At 38.1% G+C, this 23908-nt stretch overlaps 1 protein-coding gene across 1 annotated transcript in view; it reads left to right on the top strand.

Annotated features, from left to right (window-relative positions):
• The window catches only part of LOC122787719 (WD repeat-containing protein 62-like), a 1689893-nt gene that overhangs the window by 772391 nt on the left and 893594 nt on the right, over nt 1-23908 (top strand). The window contains exon 15 of the mRNA XM_044054617.1: nt 21002-21113. Coding sequence (XP_043910552.1) covers nt 21002-21113 — 112 coding nt within the window. The remainder of the gene's footprint in view (nt 1-21001; nt 21114-23908) is intronic.

Genomic DNA, 23908 nt, shown 5'->3' with positions numbered 1-23908 from the left:
AACATTAGACTTTTGTATACTGGCAGACTCCCTCTTGTGAGTACTGCAACATATAGAAGAGAAGGACATCTATGGTTATGGTAAGATTTTATACAACTATTCTTTTGTCTGCTTTTCTGAGGCTCAAACCCCAGTAAAACACACCAAAGGCCAGCACTGGAAGTTCCAAGTCCAAAATTTATTTAAAGCAACATAGTGCTAAGAAAGCACTAAAATAGTAGCTCAGTCCTCAAACTAGTTTCGGCAAATACCTTCTTCAGTGAGGAAGACAGACAGAATAACAGCTCACTGGTTTCAAAGGATGCTTATAAATGGCTCAGGACCAATAGAAAAAAAGTGCATTTCATGTTTGTGCATAACAAATGAGCAACAGAGAATTTAATTTAGAAACAAAATATGCACATCCATAAATAGATAATTTATATTGCTTCTATATGTTTAACTAATGTAAATGCAAAAAATAAAGATATAAACTGTCTATTAATGTTATAGATCTTTCACTGCTAAATCAATGCAGAACAGTATATCACACATAATATAAGTATAAAAGGCATAACTAAAGACACTAGAACAAGTATGAAAACTACCTATACCATATCTCAGGTAAAAGTTGCTGAACTATATAATATAAGGAGATGAAATAGTCCAATGATAACAAGAGTGCTGGCACAATAACCTGTACAACAATACGAGTTGTGTACACAATACACAATCATATGTTCTGTTAGTGGTTAACAGAGGTGTAGAAACAAATGCTAGAACAATGGAGGTATACAGCCTATGAACGTCATGGAGTGCTGAACATCTAAACCAACTGCAGAACACTTGGTCACACATAATATTGGTATCTTATAGAACACATGACTGTAAACCCTAGAAGAAGTGTTAACACTACGTATACCATATATCAAATAATGTTACTGAACCGTATAGTATGAGAAATTGAAAATATTCCAATACTGACAGTAGTGCAAGCACAGTAAGCTATGCAACCATAGGGTTGGTATACACATTACACAAAACAATTGTTTATATTTGTGATTAACAGGGGTATAGATATAAATGATACAGCTTGGTATCTACAATAATAGTTGTCTTCATGATAATGAAGAAAACCATCATCAAGGTATATCCATGTAAATAACAATGATAATACCATGTTTAAGTAGTACATATACAAATGTAACTGCATGGTAGATAACCAAATGTAATAAAACAAGTCTTGTATTCATAAAGCATAAGGTTGGAGTATACAATCATTTAACCCAAATGTTCATTGAGACCTGGTGGAAATAATGCTCCTAAATGGATAATCCAATATTTCTCTTTATGGCTGAGTGTACTTTGCCAACCTTGTTGGTTGTGTCTATTCCCCATGACTTTATCAATTATCATAAACATAAAATTTGCTGTTTTGTGTTTGATCGAATGTTGATATAAGGCATTAGTGTTTTTTTTGTTACGAATTTCACTTCTGTGTTCACCTATCCTGATTCTGAGTGAACGGGAAGTTTTACCCACATAAAATGCATTACAGTGGCATGTTGCTAAATAAATAACCCAACTAGATGAACAGTTGCCAAATATTCGTACATCATACACTTTGCTGGTATTGGCACTGGTAAATTGTTTGAGCTTATTCACCTGGCTGCATGAACTACAATGGCCACAAGGAAAGGTGCCTAAAAGTTCATCACCTGTAATTGTGAGTTGTTTATAATTTGCACCACCACTCTCCTGGTGTTTGTAGTGTGAAAACAATGTACCCAAGGTTTTGCCTCTCCTGTAAGTAATCGAACATTGGTTGCCCAAAATATGTCGTAAATAGTCATTGGCCAACAGAATTTTCCAGTTATTATTCAGGATACCCCTAACTATCTGATGGTTCCTACCATAAGTAGTAATGAATCTGATTTTTTCATCCTTTGGGCGGTAATCTCTATCCTTATATTGTAATAATGAATTTCTATCCTGTCTATCAGTCCAGATCCTGGCAGATTCGATATCAAAATCCGAGTATCCCCTGTCCAAAAACCTATGCCTCAAATCATGTTTAGCTGTGTCATAATCAGTATTGGAGGAGTTAATACGTTTCATTCTCAAAAATTGAGATTTGGGGATGTTGCGGATGGTGTGGCGTGGATGCATGCTAGATGCATGAAGTAATGAATTAAATTGTGGATACTTTCGATGTGTTTTGGTATTAAGGGTATGGTCGCTGTTACGATATATCGTGACATCCAAAAAATCAATCATATTTTTGTCAAATGTGATTGAAAATTCAATACCCCATACATTGTTATTTAAGTATTCCACAAATTCAGAAAGGTACACAATATCCGCACGCCACACCATCCAGCAATCATCCAGGTATCTCCTCCAGATATCCATCTCCACAAGATAAATGTTATGCAAAGGGTTATAAATCAAATATTCTTCCAAATATGCCATAAAGAGATCGGCATATATTGGTGCAAAAGAGGCACCCATGGCTGTACCTCTCAATTGCCAATAACATTCACCTTGGAAATAAAATACATTTTTATTGAGGATATGTTCACACATACATATAAGCAATGTATTGAATCCAGGTGGATACAATTCAGCTTTAGTCAGCCAAAATTCCAAAGCCTGTAGACCTCCCCAATGTGGTATGCTAGTATAAAGAGATTTCACGTCCAAAGTACACATGATCCAATCCGGATCAAGCTGGGTATCCTGAATGATGTTTCAAAAACTGTGTTGTATCCTGAATTCTAGCTCTGACCTGTATCAGCAAAGGTTTTAAATATTGAGTTAAGAATACAGATAATGGTTCAGTCAATGAACCATGACCAGATACTATTGGTCTACCCGGAGGACGAGTGATAGATTTATGAATTTTTGGTAGCAGGTATAAAATCTGCTTTGATGGATCCTTAACCTGAAGATGCTGCAAAGTCTTGTGAGTAATAATGCCCTCATCCAATGCCTCATTGAGGAAAGGGTCAGTCTCCTGTTTAAATTTTTTGGTTGGATCAACACCCATATGCATATAACATTTGGTATCAGAAAGTTGTCGGAGGCCTTCCTGAACATAGTCATTCATATTTTGAATAACCACAGCTCCTCCCTTATCAGCTTGAAGAATGACAATATTGTGGTTATATCTAAGCTCAGATAATGCCTGTTTCTCTTCTAATGTCATATTCTCTTGGGCAATATTGCATTCCAAATGTGGAAAATGTAGATCTTTGAGTACTGCTTGTTGAAAAATGCCCACGTTCTTGTTCATGGGTGGCTGAAAAGTGGATTTATGGAAAATAAACTCAGAAGATCTTTGAGATGTGGTGGTGTCCTGTTCAGAGAAAAATATCTTAAGGTTAAGTTTTCTACAATAATCCATAACATCCAAAGAGGTGAGATAATGATCAGAGAAAAAGCTTGGAACAAAACCCAAACCTTTATTCAGGATATTGTGCTGTGCATCAGTAAGTACAACATCTGACAAATTTAAAACATTTTCAAATGGTATTGTCAGTGTCTCAGTAGGGCTTGAACCAATCCTGGCATGGATTCTGTTCTTATTTCTATGGGTGTGTTTCCTCCCCCCTCTGGATTTCCTGCCATGTCTAAAGGGAGGTGCGGATTGGTAGTTTTCTTTTTTAATGGTGAGTTGGTGGAAATTCCTCCCTCACTATCTGTGTATGATGACTCCTCCCCTGATGTGCTCGTGTATGTTTGGTCTCTATTTTTCAATATGGACCTCGGTCTCTTCCTGGACCTGCCCCTGGTCATTCCTGTTTGTGTGTCCTGAAACCTGACAGTTCTCTGTATTTGAAAGGGCTGTCCTTTTTCATAATCAATGACATCTCTGTTAAATTTTTTGACCTTTCGGTCCTTAATCAATTTGTCATAGTTGGTCAATTCTTTGGACAGCCTGTCCAGTAGTTGGTGATAGTTGTGATTAGATTGAAATTTTTTGCATTCAACGCTTAGTTCTTTTATCTCTGAAACACATACATCAATCATCCTCTCATAATAGGAGGCTAAGATTTTTACAAAAACCATAGAGCCATTTCTTAATGCCTCATCCCATTCATCTGTCAGCCTCTGTTCAGATCTGCCGACTAATGGGCGGAGTTTGATTCTCAAACCTCTGGGCGCCAAGTTCTTGTATAAGTATGCTTTAAACAGTCTCAGATGCCAAATATTAGCTCTGAGACTTTTTAATCCTTTCTCCAAATTGCGGAATGCTGTTTCACAACTATCACCCCTATCTAAGTTAATTTCGCTCTGGTTGTTGCTTGAGACTAGGCCAAGACCAAATATGCAAATATCTTCTCTATCAGCACACAAACCATCCAATAATTTATCCAATTCCATAACGAATATCAATCTGGATGTGCTGTCCAAGAATCGAATATCAAAAATAAAAAAGTGTCAGTAATATGAATAATATCTCAGGAATGAAGACCAGAGACAGGACCAGTCAGAAACCCACTGTCCCACTAGATGTTGACAAATGGCAGCAAAAATCCAAGTGCTTCTTGTATAGTTTGGGACATACACAAAATTAACAAAGCTTTATAGGTCCTTCATGAACCTGTCATCAACATATTGTGACATTTCCGTGTAAGGACAGGAATAGGAGTGACAACTACTTAATATAAGAAGTCAAAGATGTCTGATATGATTGACACATATATATATGTGTTACCCTGGAGAATCCAAAAGGCAAAACAATGAAGGGGAATATTACTGGTATAAGCCAAAATGTAAATAGCTGAAGACCATTATGAAAGCTAGTAGCTTGTCAAAATTTGTTATAATATAACTACAAAGGAGGCCTGTAGCATGATTCTATAACCCTCAAAAATGGGTAACAAATATTAATTAATATAGAATGAAAACCCTTTTTGTAAACACCCCAGAAGAAATGGTACTAAATAGCTCTATGAGATAAGGGTAACTGTCAAAATATCAGAAAAGTCAAAAAACCACATATATATCACACTCAACCAAGTTGTTGCACAACCCACCAAAGGGCCTAGAGTATGTAAAGGTATCAATCAAAAGTGTTCGCAACCCTAGTCTCCCTGAATTGCAATGTACTGTGTGAAAAATTGTAAACACAAATCAAGATCCATGAACTGATGGCACATATATCACAGTAATATTACCATGTCTGACATATGGTTGCGACTGGTTAACAAACCATGAACTTGTCCAAAGTTTTGGAACTATATCAGTAAAACCCCTAACCTAATTTGTCACACAAAAACAGAGAACCTATCTCACAATATGTATATGTGATATAATATCAGAATATAATAAGTGACGTTAACTATTTAGTAACATCAAGATTTCTAATAGACTAAAACATCATACAGTAGGTAGTACAGTGATAACATGTATAGTGAAACAAATCTTTTTAGAACCCAGGTTCCGAAATATCCCAGTAATCAAACCATTAATATCAATGATGCAACTATTGTTTAAAACTGTTATATGTATGACAAAAAATTCTGCCCATAACATAGGTATTCACCTTAGAACATAATTAAATAATTGCATACAGTGATAGTCCAAACAGCCCAATAGTATATAAACCACATTAATTGTGAATTGGCTGTCTGTTCAATGGTTGAATGCTGCAGCAACCAAATATACATAAAAATATGAATATTAAGTACTCCCTAAAAAGAGAACATACTTACAACTGTCATACCAAAAAGGTTATGTACTAATAGGATATAAATGGTAAACCTAAGCCTAAATCACAAAACGAAAAATCGTCGCAAATGATCACATCACATACATATGGATTGCATGAACATAAGCTAAGGTCACCATATAAAAATGTTAAAGCAAAGAAATCATTTAGTTAAATGTCCAAACTGATCCAAACTTCGCCGGACCCAAACACGATAAATGTGAAAGTTCAAGGAATATAGATGTTCATATAAAAAAAGATAACGGGTAGCCAATACAAACAATTTGTTTACCCAGTCCCAATAGTTGTTATATGTTGTAAAGAAAAGGGTCTGTTCTTCGCACACAAATAGTCGTGAATGACAAAAAATGGTATGGCGAATCAGGATACAGTCATAACGGGCCCATAAATATATGTTCAAGCACTGTTCATCAAACACATAGTTGAAACCCTCTGACAAATATTATAAATGGCTTAAGTATCCCTAGAATACAGCACAATGTAGAAATAAAAGTTCCAAAATCCGTCGCAACCAGTACTCTGTTCCACGGTATCAATGTAGTCAAAAAGTTAGTACTTGTAGCCAATACGTGTGACAAATTAAGAAATGAGCATACCTATCAAGTCCCGCACTAGTGTTTACAAAAGTCACACAAATGGTAGGAATACGTTCCTTATATATCCAATATGGTCTCCAAAATCAGTTAGTTGTAAAAGCACGCACTTTTGCTGGCGTATCCAAAATGTGTAAACGCCCAGGCCAAAGCATGCAATATAAACCACTGTTCAAGCACTGTTTATCAAACAAATAGTTGGAACCCTCTGACAAATGTTATAAGTGGCTTAAGTATCCATAGAATACAGCACAATGTAGAAATAAAGTTCCAACATCCGTCGCAACCAGTACTCTGTTCCACGGTGTCAATGTAGTCAAAAAAAATACTTGTAGCCAATATGTGTGATAAATTAAGAAATAAGCATACCTATCATGTCCCGCACTAATATTTACGAAAGTCACACAAACTGTAGAAATACATTCCTTATATATCCAATATGGTCTCCAAAATCAGTTAATTGTAAAAGCACGCACTTTTGCTGGCGTACCCAAAAAGTATAAACGCCCAGGCCAAAGCATGCGATATGTATCACTCCGTTGCTGCCACCATAGAATACAACTTGTACTTTACAAAAGAATTGGTCCCAAGACTTATATAAAATAAAAGAACAGCATCCATAATCGAACCAGCGAGGCCAAACTCACAGACACATCAAGGAAGGAGTCATCTCCTACCAGCCAGGACAGGAACTAGACGCCAACAGCGAGGAACATGAAACGTAAAAACACTACACCTCGCAAGTACGGCTGTGCGCGGCCAACCATACATGAAAAACACACCAAAGGCCAGCACTGGAAGTTCCAAGTCCAGAATTTATTTAAAGCAACATAGTGCTAAGAAAGCACTAAAATAGTAGCTCAGTCCTCAAACTAGTTTCGGCAAATACCTTCTTCAGTGAGGAAGACAGACAGAATAACAGCTCACTGGTTTCAAAGGATGCTTATAAATGGCTCAGGACCAATAGAAAAAAAGTGCATTTCATGTTTGTGCATAACAAATGAGCAACAGAGAATTTAATTTAGAAACAAAATATGCACATCCATAAATAGATAATTTATATTGCTTCTATATGTTTAACTAATGTAAATGCAAAAAATAAAGATATAAACTGTCTATTAATGTTATAGATCTTTCACTGCTAAATCAATGCAGAACAGTATATCACACATAATATAAGTATAAAAGGCATAACTAAAGACACTAGAACAAGTATGAAAACTACCTATACCATATCTCAGGTAAAAGTTGCTGAACTATATAATATAAGGAGATGAAATATAGTCCAATGATAGCAAGAGTGCTGGCACAATGACACTATGGTTATGGTAAGATTTTATACAACTTTTCTTTTGCCTGCTTTTCTGAGGCTCAAACCCCAGTAAACCAGCATAATCTGTTTTTTCGGAAACCAAAAAGAGGTCTTCACCGAAGTCTTTTCAAGCTTTGTTTGAGCCTTTGGAGAAGATCCGAAAAATCTCTGATCTGACCATTTTGGATCCTAAAGACGGGAGCCTTTTTTTGGATCCTACAGTTTCACCTCTGATAGTGATTTCTCCACTTCCTTCTACCTCCTCATTGGATCCCAAGACTTCAGATTTTCTAGCTGTACCCACAGAAGCCATACTCTGGAGTATACCGTTAACCTGTATCTCCTTTACCAGGCCAGGTTTTCCAGACTCTGAAGAAACACAACAGACCCTCATCCACAGCGTCATCCAGATCTTCTAGGAGTTTGGCAGAGGTGGACGTGGATAGGATGATGAAAAATTTCTCAGGGCTCAGACCCAGATGGGGGTCCTGCCAACTCCGTCCCCTGCTGGATCCATGAATGCACCTGCAAGTCCATTTTCTCTCTTCTCCAACCCAGCCAATGGTTTTGGAGTCCCAGGATATGAAATCCCTGAGAGGTTCACCGTTGGATCCGAGGAAATTACCTTCCTCGACTTTGACAGTTGACTGGTTCTGCTTCAGTACCCTTGGACAAGAGCGGGTGGAAAGGGCTTTCTCTCTTCACAGGGAGCCATCTTCTCTCATCTCAGGTCCTACCCAACTTCCATCTTTGATTCTGTAGTCTGAGCCCATCAGACGCATCCCACAGGGGCAGTCAGTTCCGGGAAGTCTCCATACAGTTCATCCAGAGGAATTTCCCCCCTCTTCTGATACCTCTCCAGAACATCCCACAGAGGAGGTTCCTTGGAAAAATATGTGGGAGAGGTGGCAGACAGACTCACCCAGGGAATCTCTTATACAAAAGACACTGATTTTGATGAGGGAGATGGATCCCCCAGATCACCACCTGATGACATTTCCTTTACAGTTACCCTTGAGATCCTCAAAAGGAAGGGTGGCTGGTCTTGCCAGTCTTGTTCTCCTGAAGACTGAAGAATCAGTGATCTGATGATGTTAATCTTCATTCATTCATCACTGATGGGTTGTCTATTCTGTCCTCAGATCGAGTCAGTCTTATAATAAGCTTGCGCCAGCCAAAATCTCTCGAACTAAGCTTTTACCTATAGTACCCTTCTCTCTGTTACCTCAGATCTCATTTGCTGCATAGCCGCATTCAAGCCAGCTCTCACCTAAGTCTTATATGTTTGCTATTCGATAAAGCTCTGATAAGAATTTCTTGTATTTTTTTCCTATCCCTGTCTCTCATTGTCTGTCGCTGGTCGTTGCCCTTTCTTTTGAGCATCTGATTTCCTTTTTCCTTCAAATTACCTTTTGGAAACCTCAGTACCATTGTTGGTACAGCAGTTCTCCCTACCCATTGCTGGTATTTCTTCCTTCTTTCTTTTACTTCTCTCTACCTTTCTTTCCTTAAAAAAAAAAAAAATATATATATATATATATATATATATATATATATATATATAAAATATTTTTTTCTACCAATCACTCTTTGGTGAATTATTTGTGAGTGTTCAGTATGTCTGAAAAAAGGGGACTTAAGGCTTTAAACAAAGCCTGAAATATAGCCACAAAATGCCAAACAGCGACTCATATGAGGATTATGTGTATTGTTTGGAAGTTCTTCATCTCTCTGTGCAACCACCTTGCTTTATTTGCCAGGGATTTAGCTCCCGTACTCTAAATGAACGCAGGAATAAATTGATCCTAAAGGGCCTCCTTAAGATGCCCCTTTCATAGGCTTTTTGTGTCAGAGGGCTCACCCCCTCCTAAGAAAGATAAAAAGAGACCACATTCCATACCTTCACCTTTGAATGATAAGGATAAACCATCTAGACCGAAAATACCTGAATTGTCTTTGGAACAGAAACCAATTTCTACTGCACCAACCTCAGTACCATCAACTACTTTAGTGTCATCTGCACCTGTTGCAGCACAGACAATGTCTACGGCACCATATCTAGCTAAACTACAAATTGTCACCTCCACACCCACCACGGTACCGAGTGCCGTCATGGCACAGGACTTACCCACAGTACCTATGGCTACTGTGGACACTCCTCCCTCATCTCCAAACTCAAGACAGTGGTGCCGTTGGACACTGCAGCACAAACGCGATTCTCCCCGTAAGTGGATCCTTTCCTGGGGCAGATATATAGCCCCTTCCTTGAATGGCCAGAGTCCCCATCGGGCATATCCACCAGGAGCCTTTCTGAACTAGATGCAGTGCACCTTGTGGACCAGCTGCTGACAGCCAGGGAGATTCCTACACCTTCAAAGACCCAACCCCCTGTCAGACTTGGGAATATTTCTCCACAGACTCCATCCTATTCTCCTTTGACCACCTTGTAGGTTTCAAAGCCTTCGACACTGATGCCCTTTTCGGTACCCACATCCTCTGTACCATTAGTGGATCTCACTGTGGCCCTGGAAGCGACCCTTTGGCCTTCATCTCGTTCGGAGCCAGGTCTTCCTCAGGACCTGGATTGGGCTACAGCCTCTTCAGTGCTGAGTATGATTCTGAGCATGTCTATGGTGCTGTCCATAGTGCCAGGAGTCCTGTCTGTACCGATGTTCTCTTGAGGCTCCTCTCTTGGGAGCAGACACGATGGAGTGGGGTGTGACCCCAGTTCCGAGGTTGTCTTTCTCATTTCTGGGCACCCATCCCTCTTTGGGCGGGTCTGCTTTCCAGGCAGTGGAGAGGTCCCTTGCCTCTGTACGCAAGCCTTCGGTGTCTGAGCCCCAGACGTGCTCTCCCCCCTGCGCTGCAACTGACACAAGCCACCATTTTGGGACATCGAGCACGAGAGCCTCAGGAGACGCTACTGCAGGGTGCCCCTTCTTCCGAGTCGTCTTCAGAAGTTCCCGATGAAGAGGTACCACAGAAGAAGTTATGCAAGAGGAAGCACGTAGACTCCCCTGAGGAGTCTCTTACAAAGTATATGGATTATAATGAAGGGGAGAGGTCCCCACGGTCACCCCCTAAAGATGTCTTTTTTGGAGACATCCTTGAAATATTGAAACAGAGGGGTGACTGGAAGCCCAAAATTCCTTCCTCTGAGGAATCCATGCTCCTGCAGGTCTTTCGTGCTCGTCCATCTACCTCTTGGTTGACCCCGCCTGCAGACGTGCTAGTTCAGCATGTGGTGCAGCTCACCTGCACGAATCCTGACTCTGAGCCAATCCCACAGACACCAAATAAGATTCTACCCCCCCCCCCCGAGGAAAGTCCACATTGGTCTAAAGGTCTACCAGTAGATGTTATGGTGGTGGCGGCCACAAAGAAAGAGCTCACCGAAGAGAGACAGACTGTTCATCCACCTAACAGGGTGTTCTGGGCAGATTAGGGAAGCGAGTTTTTGCTTCATTGACCTTTGCCTTAGTCTTTGAACTGTCTGGCACATTTTACCAGGCTCCAGAGAGACTTAATTTCTGAACTGTCTGGAACTCTCTCTGAAGACTGAAGAATCAGTGTTTCTGGAGGCTTTCAGTTCTTGGCCATCTATGTCTTAGGTGACCCCCCCCCACGGATGAACTTATTAACATGGCCTCCCACCAAGCTTGGAAGGAATCGGACACTGTTGAACAATTATTCCCAAGCACCCGGACAAATTTCTGGCCCCTTCTGTAGACAGACCCCTCTGCAGCAAGGGAGTCCCAGTTGATGTTATGGTGGTGGTGGTGGTGGCAGTGGCAGCCACCAAGAATGAGCTAGCTGAACAGAGCTCTTCTATTTGTCTGCCGAACAGGGAGTCCAGAGAGATGGACAGATTAGGAAAGCGAGTGTTTACTTCAGCTGTTTTTTGTGCCAAGGACTCTAAATTACTTGACACATTTCACTCGGCTACAGAGAGATTTGACTAAGGTGTTATCAAATACTCTCTCGGATTCCATGTCTGCTGAAGATTTCAAAAAGACTTCCACTCAACTGCCCACTCTCCTGCCAATTTCAGATACATCGGTGAGGCTAATCTCCCATGAAGCAGAAAGTACCCCACAAGCAGCTAGTTCAGGTATAACCACAAGGACACACGCCTGAATGCAGCTGTGCAATTTTGCAGAGCCCTTCAAGATGTCTTTTGTCAATGTCCCCTTTGATGGTACTTCCTTGTTCAGGCAATCAGTTCGACATGCTTACATGCCGCAAACAAAAAGGAAAGGCTCTGTCTGCTGTAGGAATCAAGTTTTCTACCCCTCAATGGACCTTCTCTAGAAATCACAGAGAGGTGGTAAGAGGTGGTTCTGAAAATATCAGGGGACTTTCCTGAATGTGCCTGAGGATAAATCCTCCAGAGGCAGAGGAGGAAATTTTAATGGTAGATGTTGTCCTAGAGGCAGAGGTGGCTCTCAGAACCAGGGCTGTAGAGATTCCTTTTCAGATAGGGCCCTATCAGTGCTCCTGAAGCACTGCCCGACTGTCCAACTCTGGAGGCAGTCGGGGGTCATTTCTCTTTGCACCTAGATGTCTGGACAGACATCACAAAAGATTAATGGGTGCTAAGAATCATATCCAGAGGTTACTATGTACCATTTCCCTTCCTCCTCAAAAGAGGAAACTTCTCGATGCTCTTATCCTATCAGAGTAAGGATGCAGCACAAGAAATACAAAAGCTGCTACAAAAAGAAGAGAGTCATCCAATAGATCCCACTTGACCAGAAAGGATTCATAACTTACTCATACTTCTTTATAGTGTCAAAGAAAATGGGAAGCAAGACTCATTCTGGATCTAAGCTAGTTGAACCATTATGTAAAGAAGACAAAGTTCCTCATAGTCGTGGTTCACTCCATCCTGCCTCTTCTTTGCAGGGACAACTGGATGTGCTCTAAATCTCCAGGATGCATACTATCACATAAAAATAGACAGGTTATCCATGAGATAGCTACGCTTTCAGCTTGTAGCCAGTCGTTATCAATTTGGAGCACTGCCTTTTGTACTCACCACAGTCGCCGGGGTGTTTACCAAATGCATGGCAGAAGTGGCAGCTCACTTAAGACTCCTCACTGCCCCTTCCAAGCATCAACTTTTACAACCCAGAGGCTACTTGCTCCACGTTTCCAACATTTTAGACATCTGAATAAACCCTGCCAAGTCAAACCTAGTCCCTGTACAGAAACTGGAATTCGTAGGGACTCTTTTGAAGACTACAACTCATTTGGCTTCCCTACCTCTCCATAGCATCACATCTTCGAGACATCAAGTTCAGACTATACTCTCTCACCCATCTCCATTGGCAAGATCAGTACTACAAGTTATGGAGTTGATGCCAGCTGCCATACTTCTCGTCCCTCTAGCAGGATTCTTTTTGTGAATTCTTCAGTGGACCTTGTCAGTACAGCAGTCCATGCTGTATCAGCCCCTGTCGTTTCCCATAAGTCTCACTCCAGTCTGCAAATGTCATATTCATTGGTGGATTCAGTCAGATGACTTATTTCTGGGCAGACCGTTCACTCTTCCACAACTGGAGTGGGGGTGGTGGGCATTTATTGGTCCAAGGCACGCGGTCCAGTCTGGAGACTAAGTTGCTTATCAACATCTTCAAGATGAGAGCAGTCCTTCTAGCATTGCAAGTATTATAAGACTTTCTCCCTCTGGGGACTATTCCATTTCAAACAGACAGCATGTCAGTAGTCTGGTAAATAAACAAGCAAGGAAGAACGATCTTATCCACTGTGCAGAGGGGCCATGAGAGTTTGATAACTGGCAATCACTTCAGACCGCTTTCTCATTGCAACACACATCCAGGGGAAAACCAATGTGCTAGAAGATGGACTCATCAGATCTATTCTGATGCCTCATGAGTGATCTGTCAATCAATCAGTAGCGAATATGATCTTTAGCCACTGGGTCCAGCTTTGCTGCGACCTATTTGCCTCACCCCTCTACAACAAGTTGCAGTAATTACTTTGCTCTGATCCCCCCACCGGGGGAGTTACTTGAGGGATGCTCTGAGTCACGATTAGCTCCCGGGTCTCCTGTATGCCTACCCACTTCTTCCTCTGATTCCAAAGTTTTTACAGAAAGCAAGCAGGCTGAAGAGCTCAGTCATCCTCATTGCCCCCTTCTGGCCTTGGCAGGTACTGGTTCCCCTTCCTACTGTCTCTTGTGATATCCTCCATGGATACTGGAACCCACTCTGGATTTCCTCTCACCCATTGAGAATTCAGCACCCCAATCTCCATTCCCTCAAGCGAACCATATGGTTTCTCTGATACCAGTAATAGTTGGACAGTCCAGGCTTTCTTCCCATTAGTGATATTATCTTGACCTCCCAGAAAGCTTCTACCAAGAAAATCTAAAGAAGCAAAAGGAAAAAGATTTTCTATTTGGGCCTCTAATCAGAATATTGACCCCTTTTCAGCACCAATTTCAGCCATTCTTCTTTTTCTAACAACTCTTTAAAGAAATTGCTGTTTTTTTATACAGTTAAACTTCAGTTGGCAGTGATTTCAAATTTCCATTCTGGAAACAAATCTTTTTCTCTGGCTTTCTCTCGATTGTGTAGGACTTTCATGAAAGGTATTTTTCTCCTCAGATCTCCCAATAAAGAACCCTTCTCCTCCTTGGGACCTTACTGTGTTCCTTCAGGGTTTAACTCTCAGAAACCCTTTGAACCAGCAGAGAAATGTAATCTGAAGTACCTTTCCTGGAAACGATGATCTTGGTAGCTATTACTTCAGCAAAAAGAATTTCTGAGCTCCAGGTCCTATCAGTGAAGCCTCCCTATATTATTTTCCATAAAGACAGGGTGTCTCTGGGCACTAACCCTTCCTTTCTTCCTAAGGTGGCATCTGAAAATAACATCAACCAGTCCATACAGTTAACAGCCTTTCCAGATTTTATGAATAAGGGGGAATGCATGCTTAATCTCCTTGACACGCACAACTACATTTTTATCTTCACAGAACAAAGCGGTTCAGGAAGCCTGACCAACTATTTGTATGTTTTTCCCCAAATCGCTTGGGTTATTCAGCAACTTAAGTTACTCTAGCCAAGTGGATTACTGATTGCATTTCACTGGTTTATTCTGATAAAGGACTAAATTTACCACAACCTCCTCAAGCTCATTCTCCTCCTTGGATGGCTGCTTCATCTGCCTTTTCGTCAAGGACTTCCATTGATGACGTTAGTGCTGCAGCTACTTGGTCAAAGATGTATACATCTGTTAGACATTACAAACTGGACATTATTTCTCGAAGCAGAGCTTCATTTGGTTTAACAGTGCCCCTGCAGGTCCTTCCATGAGGCCCTCCTGAGGGTTACATATCTGGGGACTCTGCCCCATTGGTGAGGAAGAATGAAAAAGACATCAGATTTATTAATTATGTACTCACCATAACTTGGCATCTGTGTTGCCCAGTTTTTATTCTTCCTCAACTTCCCTCCCATCCATCCCCGTCCTTGTCACTCCTGGAAGTACCTGTTGGACTGTATTGGAACTATTCAGTTCCAGGTTTGAGCCCTGACACCTGCCTTTGTCTACTTCTGTTGTAAAATGGGAGATTAGGCAGCAAACTCGATCTGAAGTGTTGGAGATGGAATAAAGCATTATGGGTAGAGGGTGGAGCTTGAGAGCTGGATCTGAAGTCTATTGCATGCGGCCGAGTCGGATCCGAGGATTGGATCCAAACCCATTGGTGAGGAAGAATGAAAATGGACAACACAGATGCCAAGTTATAGTGAGGACATCACTAATAATTACATGTAAGTGTGGGTTGTGAGGAACAGTAATCACCAGGGATTACATGTTCATCTTTTGCCTTAATGGCACTTTCATGTAACAGTGGGCTGGGGGAAGAGTAGACTTTAGGGATTCTCTAGTCTTAAACACACTAATAAAAAAAAAAAGTGTAGTGTATCCCAACTCTGCACCATCCCAGCTTCTGTGCTACCAGTAGACACCAAGGATGTAATAGAAAAATTAAAGACTTGGGAGAAAAAAACGTAAATTAAAAAGGGAAGAAAACTGCTCTGAACTCTGCACCTTTGGCACAGAAAACATTCGCATTAACCAGCTGCAGTAAGGGTTTCTATATCAAAGTGTTCAATCAGATTCGAAACAAGTCCAATATAAATCCAAGTTGTTTATTATATTCGGACTAACAAGACAGAAACAGAGATGAGCGCTTTCACTAAAATTAGCTTCGTCAGATCTTTACATTCTCCAGTTTGAATCCATGCTTTATATAGTGTTGTCATTAATTACTAATTAAAGTAATTGATGGCAGTTAAGCAGTTATATAAGAGAAGGAAGATGATGCGTTCAAACATTTAAAAAAAATAAAATATCATTAAAAATATCATAAAACTCATCATTATCAGCTATGAAGCATAAAACATGGTTCATATGTCATAGAGATCGGTATCTCCGACCATAATATATGGAGCGTGCCTTTACATATTGTATAAGTCTTAAATTACAGTAGTAATTCATTCCATCATATATTAGAGGTACATAGTCCATTTAAACTACTTAAAATACATTAAAAAGACATTAAAAAAGAGAGTTTTATCATACAGAATGATCATTAAACCTTGAATATGAGATATTTATGTGGGACGTGAACTCCTAATGAAAATGATTATATATTCCATCATACTATATAAATAAATAATCAGCCCCGATTATTAGGGATATTATTTAAATATGTACATCATATACTGCCTAGATCTATAACAGTATCTTCAATAAAATAGTGGTTTGTGACATTATCTGAATAGAATATTATAAAATGTAATAGAGTGGTGAGCATAATAAATTTATTCAAGATCCTATATACATTAATAAATAAATAAATAAATAAATAAGTAAATAAAACTTGATTGTGTATATATGTATATGTATATAACCAATATGTGTATATATAAAATGCAACATGTATGTATGTGATATATCATTGTATGACGTATCAATTCATGTGTGTAAATATAATGGAGTGTATAATATAGAATGTTGAGGTTGAATACTTAAATAACTATGTGTAATATACATAATATAAAAAGTATGTTGATGTGTATGAACTGGATGAATATATATAGATGTGTATAATTGAAATAAATGTAAGTTATATGTATTAAAATATAAATTTAAATATGAATATAAATAAAGGTATAAATATAAATATAGATATAGATGTATGTATGAATATGGGTATATGTAAATAAATATGTATATCTTGATATATGTGTTTAAATATATTTGTTTAAAATATGAAAAGTATAAATTTATGTAAGTATATGAAATGAATGGGTATGTAAGTGGTTATATAAATGTATGAATGTATGTATGTAACCATTTCATTATATAAACGAATGTGAAAATATGTATGAAAAAATGTGTAAATATATATAGTTATGACATCATATGAAGGTATATGTGGGGGACATTGGGTCCATAAATACATGGATGATGGAGTGGATGGATAAAGGGTGGTTGGTATGAATGAGTAAATGTTTAAGCAGTTTAAAAATGTAAGTAGTGATGTGTAAATATGTGATGTTAATGTAAACTACATGCCGCTTGCATTATTTAATATGTCTTCGTTGCTTTAGGTATGGTTTGATCGAGGCCCTCTCATTCAGACCATGCCCCCTATCTGCTCTCAATAAAATTGTCCAACCACTCTCCTTATTTTCAGTATGACATCTTATGTTTCCTCCCCTTGGGTTTGGTGTTATAACCTCTATGAGGGAGCACTGCTATAGCATTAGAAAGATAAACATCAATAATGCCTTAGCAAAACATGTCATGGAAGCAGGTGAACAACATACTTTTACATTTAGGGTTTTAGAGGTTATAACACCAAACCCAAGGGAAGGAAACATAAGATGTCATACTGAAAATAAGGAGAGTGGTTGGATAATTTTATTGAGAGCAGATAGGGGGCATGGTCTGAATGAGAGGGCCTCGATGAAACCATACCTAAAGCAACGAAGACATATTAAATAATGCAAGCGGCATGTAGTTTACATTAACATCACATATTTACACATCACTACTTACATTTTTAAACTACTTAAACATTTACTCATTCATACCAACCACCCTTTATCCATCCACTCCATCATCCATGTATTTATGGACCCAATGTCCCCCACATATACCTTCATATGATGTCATAACTATATATATTTACACATTTTTTCATACATATTTTCACATTCGTTTATATAATGAAATGGTTACATACATACATTCATACATTTATATAACCACTTACATACCCATTCATTTCATATACTTACATAAATTTATACTTTTCATATTTTAAACAAATATATTTAAACACATATATCAAGATATACATATTTATTTACATATACCCATATTCATACATACATCTATATCTATATTTATATTTATACCTTTATTTATATTCATATTTAAATTTATATTTTAATACATATAACTTACATTTATTTCAATTATACACATCTATATATATTCATCCAGTTCATACACATCAACATACTTTTTATATTATGTATATTACACATAGTTATTTAAGTATTCAACCTCAACATTCTATATTATACACTCCATTATATTTACACACATGAATTGATACGTCATACAATGATATATCACATACATACATGTTGCATTTCATATATACACATATTGGTTATATACATATACATATATACACAATCAAGTTTTATTTACTTATTTATTTATTTATTTATTAATGTATATAGGATCTTGAATAAATTTATTATGCTCACCACTCTATTACATTTTATAATATTCTATTCAGATAATGTCACAAACCACTATTTTATTGAAGATACTGTTATAGATCTAGGCAGTATATGATGTACATATTTAAATAATATCCCTAATAATCGGGGCTGATTATTTATTTATATAGTATGATGGAATATATAATCATTTTCATTAGGAGTTCACGTCCCACATAAATATCTCATATTCAAGGTTTAATGATCATTCTGTATGATAAAACTCTCTTTTTTAATGTCTTTTTAATGTATTTTAAGTAGTTTAAATGGACTATGTACCTCTAATATATGATGGAATGAATTACTACTGTAATTTAAGACTTATACAATATGTAAAGGCACGCTCCATATATTATGGTCGGAGATACCGATCTCTATGACATATGAACCATGTTTTATGCTTCATAGCTGATAATGATGAGTTTTATGATATTTTTAATGATATTTTATTTTTTTAAATGTTTGAACGCATCATCTCCCTTCTCTTATATAACTGCTTAACTGCCATCAATTACTTTAATTAGTAATTAATGACAACACTATATAAAGCATGGATTCAAACTGGAGAATGTAAAGATCTGACTAAGCTAATTTTAGTGAAAGCGCTCATCTCTGTTTCTGTCTTGTTAGTCCGAATATAATAAACAACTTGGATTTATATTGGACTTGTTTCGAATCTGATTGAACACTTTGATACTGAACTGCATTTGGATTTTTCACACATCGTTTGTATGGAAACCACTTCGCGCACAAGTACCTGATGTTTTATTTTTGACTTACTCTAAAATTATATGGTATAAGTGCGTTAATCCGTTGGGCCGTTAACCTTTATGTTTATAAGGGTTTCTATATATTGAGACTCCCTGGCTTAACTCAATGTCTGCATTCATGAGTTAAGAGGGAGAGGCAGGGAATATTAAACATACCTCTCAACCTCACAACACAATAATTCTGCGTAAAGCCAAAAGTAATGCAGGTACATAGACATAGGGACGAGTTTTTAATTATTCCTCTTACAAGCTTAGAAAGTCTCTAGAATAACAGCTTTTGCACTAGCATGCAGTTATTGAAGGATGTGAAGTGTGAAAAACTGGCATTAATGGATGACTGTAATCATCCATGAACAACCAGAGAAGGGAAAAAAAGGAGACATTGAGGATGTTCTGACATCAGGGATGTGTGTGTGTGTGTGTGTGTGTGTGTGTGTGTGTGTGTGTGTGTGTGTGTGTGTGTGTGTGTGTGTGTGTGTGTGTGTGTCTAGGGTGGTGCTTGCTCCAATATGATGCCTGGACCACCAGTGTTAACTGATGTATGAAGCTGCTGATTAGCAATCACGGTAGTTAATGGTAATTCAGAGACATGCAGATAAGGAGGTCTTTCCTCATTGTGGCCAATGGCAATGTGTCTCTGAATCTGATAGTACTGCATCATGGAAACAGGTCTTTTTTACCAATGCCTGTAGTGTAAATACTGGGCTTCTTTCTGAGTCCTTTGGCATGTGCAAGGAGTTAGTTCCTATATCCCAGATGAAAATAATTTCCTTAGTTACATCCATTTGTTCCCCCAATATTTGTCAAATTACTCAGGGACTTGACTTGTTACATTCCCAAAAAAACATGTTCCCAATTCCCTCTGTCTTCCCCATCACATCTCCACCATTTGCTGTCTTCATGAGGAAAAAACATCTGAAGTCTAGTTGCGGTGTAAAGATCCTCAAGCAAACCCATTTTAAGCAAAAGTCACATACCTTCAGGCTGTTGTTGCATACTTGCAGACTTTACAGATTTCTTTCCATTGTTTGTTAACTTTCCATTTTCCTTCCTCAAATCTTTTGCAACCTCTGATTCTTATAATTATCCTGCAATATTTTATATGGTCTACTAAGTATCTCTTTTTTTAACAATAGCTTCTGCTCTGGAGTCAACTAAAAACTCTGTCAGAGCTGATCTATCAGTTAACACCCTCCTGTCCCTTTCTGTTTGCCTATATTGTGTCACTCCATGATAGGGAAGGCAATACCTAATCTGCAGTTCAAAATTCTGCTTGGCCGCATCCCACTCTGCTACCTTTCAGTAATAGTTGTTTGCTCCCAGTACTTTAGTTCTTTTGCTAATTTTTTCCAGAAAAAGCTCCAGTCCCCTCTTGCCTATTTTACATATCTCTACTCAAAGACATGGTCTATGGCTATAAATTTAAGTATTTCCTTGTTATCCATGAGTACTATCCCACTATAACTTGTTAGTTTCATCTCTATAGATTCTCAGCCGTGAGAACAGATCTTGACATAATGCTGAGAGGTTTTATTTGAGCTCTGCTGTCAGTGTCAAGACTGATTTTCTGTTTTCATCTTCCTGGTGTTAATAGGTGGAACCAGCCAAAACTTTGCTTGAGGTTTTGATAGTTCTCTGAAATAAGATGTGAATTTCCTAATAAAATATACTGAAAGTCCCAGACTTGCAGTGTATACATTGTTACAGTTTAATTGTGTGTATAGGTTTCATTATTATAATCACTGATGTCCATATGCATTTTTAATTTTACAGGTGCAGACGGATCCATCAGGAACATTTCTTGCTACTAGTTGTTCCGATAAAAACATTGCTGTCTTTGACTTTGTTACTGGGGAATGTGTATCAACAATGTTTGGACATTCAGGTTAGTTTTACCTTTTTATTTAGCTAGGAGAATGTATGCATTTGAAATTCAGTGTGTTAAATGTTTGGTTAACCCCCAACTAGTCAGAAACCAGCGACCGTCCTTAGTCGTCTGTAGTATGGTTCATCTTTTTATCCATTCTAGTTATGTATTTTTTTTTCTAGAGAAAGCTGTAAACTGGAATTCAAGGGCATTTCCTCTTTTTATAGGAGTGCCTCCTGATAACTCAGGTCAGACCCAGATGGCACTCCCTGTACTGGGTCAGTTACTTTCTTTTAAGGCAATGAAAAGAAGAAAGCCTTCCCTAAGAGAAAGAAAAAAGTATTCAAAGAGTTGGCCCATTGAAACCTCTTCTGTGTCTGTCAAAGCTAAACATATTCTTACGGGTGACCAGTTTCAAGATGCTGACCCTGATACTTTGTCTCTTCTGAACCAGAGGTGCATTTATTCACATACCCTATAGTGCATTGAGGTCAGGGTAAAACAAGGCAACTATTTAGATTTCTTCTTTTTTGCCCCCCCCTTTTGCAAAAACTAGGGTGTGTGTGTGTGTGTTTGTGTGTACTTGTATATGTATAAATATATATGTATCTGTATTTACGTGTGTGTGTGTGTGTGTGTGTGTATATATCTATATATATGTATATATCTATATATATATATATCTGTATATCTATATTTATCTATATATATCTATATATATATATATATATATATATATATATATATATATATATATACATATATATCTATATATATATATCTATATATATATATATATATATATATATATATATATATATATATATATGGATCTTCTTGATTTTGGCGAATTCCATTTCACCGAAACATGACATTCGTGAGTGGATTTACTAAAAAATGTGTTTCATCGAAAACGCACTTTCTTGTAAATCAGTAGGTAAAACAAAAAATAAATTGGCTAAATAAAGAAAAACATACAGTTTGCATGTTAACTTACTTGTACAGCAATGTTTAGTGTTGATGTGCAACTAAGCGGACTGTTGTTGAGATTGTAGTGCAGTGGGGGTGAGGGAACATTCCCTTTTCCCCACTGTAGTGCTATCTCGGAGTCAGAATATTAAAGTAGGGGGTGGGGGGCACAGCCCCACTGCATGAAAGTGTTTTAAGTGTTTAATTTTTTTTCCATGGATTTACATGAAAGGGCATTTTCGTTGAAACACACTTTCGTGTAAATGCATTCACGGATTTATGTTTCTTTGAAACGTAAATTCGATAAGACAGTAGATCCATATATAGATTTTATATATATATATAATGTGTCTGTGTGTGTGTGTGTGTGTGTGTGTGTGTGTGTATGTATATATATATATATATATATATATATATATATATATTTATATATATATATTTTTTTATAGGAGCGCTACAGAATCCTGAAAGTTCAAAATCCTGAAAACACACAGGATACCAACACTCACTGTATTCCAGCAGAAGTACATACAGAAACAAATAAAACACCAATTTATGAAATTTTAATTAAGGGTGACCGATTAATTATTATAATTATTATTATTATTACGAAAATAAAATTGCCAAAGATTCCAAAGACAGCCACAAGGCATTCTATAGCTATGTCAAGAATCTAAATGGCAATGCTCAGATCTGCTCTCAGCTACAACAAAATGGCATTAAATATACTGATCCTAAGGATATTGCCAGTATCCTGGCAGATCGATTCAGTGCAAACTTCACCCCCTCTCACCCCCTAAAGGGCTCATCTCAGTAATGAAAGATTGCCAAATTCCAGTAATGGCCACACAGGTAAAAAATGCACTCTCCAAAGCTAAGAATACAGCATCCATGGGACCAGATGACTCCCAGGCTGTGTACTACATGAACTACAAAATGAACTGGAACCTCACCTAAGTGTCATATTTAATCATAGCCTCACCTCAGGCTTCGTGCCCACTGAGTGGCGCACAACTACAGTTATCCCACACTACAATGGGGGATCCACCGTGGATCCGGGAAACTACCACCCCATCAGTCTGACGAGCCTGATCTGCAAGGCCATGGAACGTATTATTATGGAACTTTTAAACAAAGACATTGGCAACCTTCAAACACTGGACCCCATGCCGATTGAGTTAGAGAAAGACCTATCAAAGCACGGCTGTGTTTTGCAAGTGCATTAGCATAGTCTGCTGATCTGATAGCCGCATAGTGCTCTTTAATGCGGTCGGATAATTTGCGTGTTGTTTTGCCAATATAAAAAGCGGAGCAGGATGAGCAAGTGGCTGCATAGACCACGTATGTTAAATGGCAAAAGTAGTATTTGTTGTGTTTCACTGTGATATTACAATGAGGGAAAGTAACAGAAGGTCCTGTGAAAATGTACTGGCAGGAGACACAGCCATTACAAGTAAAAATGGCATTGGGATCATTCGATGTGTTCTCAGTTATTATGAAGGAAGGCATGTCCCTATTTTCAAATTTTGCACGTAGAGTGCGGGTTCTTTTATATGTGAAAAATGGTTGTGAACCTAGAGTGTTGTTAAGATCTCTATTCGTAAAGACAATATTCCAATTCCTCTGTATAATTTGCCTGATACTTTGCATATCTCGTGAGATCGGCAATGGAAAGCTGCAACATCTTTCTGTGGATCCGGTGTCAGTAGTAGGGTTAGGAGTAAAGCCATGCTAAAGAATTGGTTTATATGTTGAATGACGTGCATTAGTTACTCGTGTTGCTAAAAGTTTTTCCTATGTATGTGTATATATATATATATATATATATATATATATATATGTAT

This window comes from Protopterus annectens, chromosome 1.part0 (genome assembly GCF_019279795.1).
Source record: "Protopterus annectens isolate FY-2018-M chromosome 1.part0, PAN1.0, whole genome shotgun sequence".
Lineage (NCBI taxonomy): Eukaryota > Metazoa > Chordata > Ceratodontiformes > Protopteridae > Protopterus > Protopterus annectens.
The sequence above is the reverse complement of the archived record's forward strand: the minus strand, read 5'-3'. Positions and strand labels throughout refer to the sequence as shown.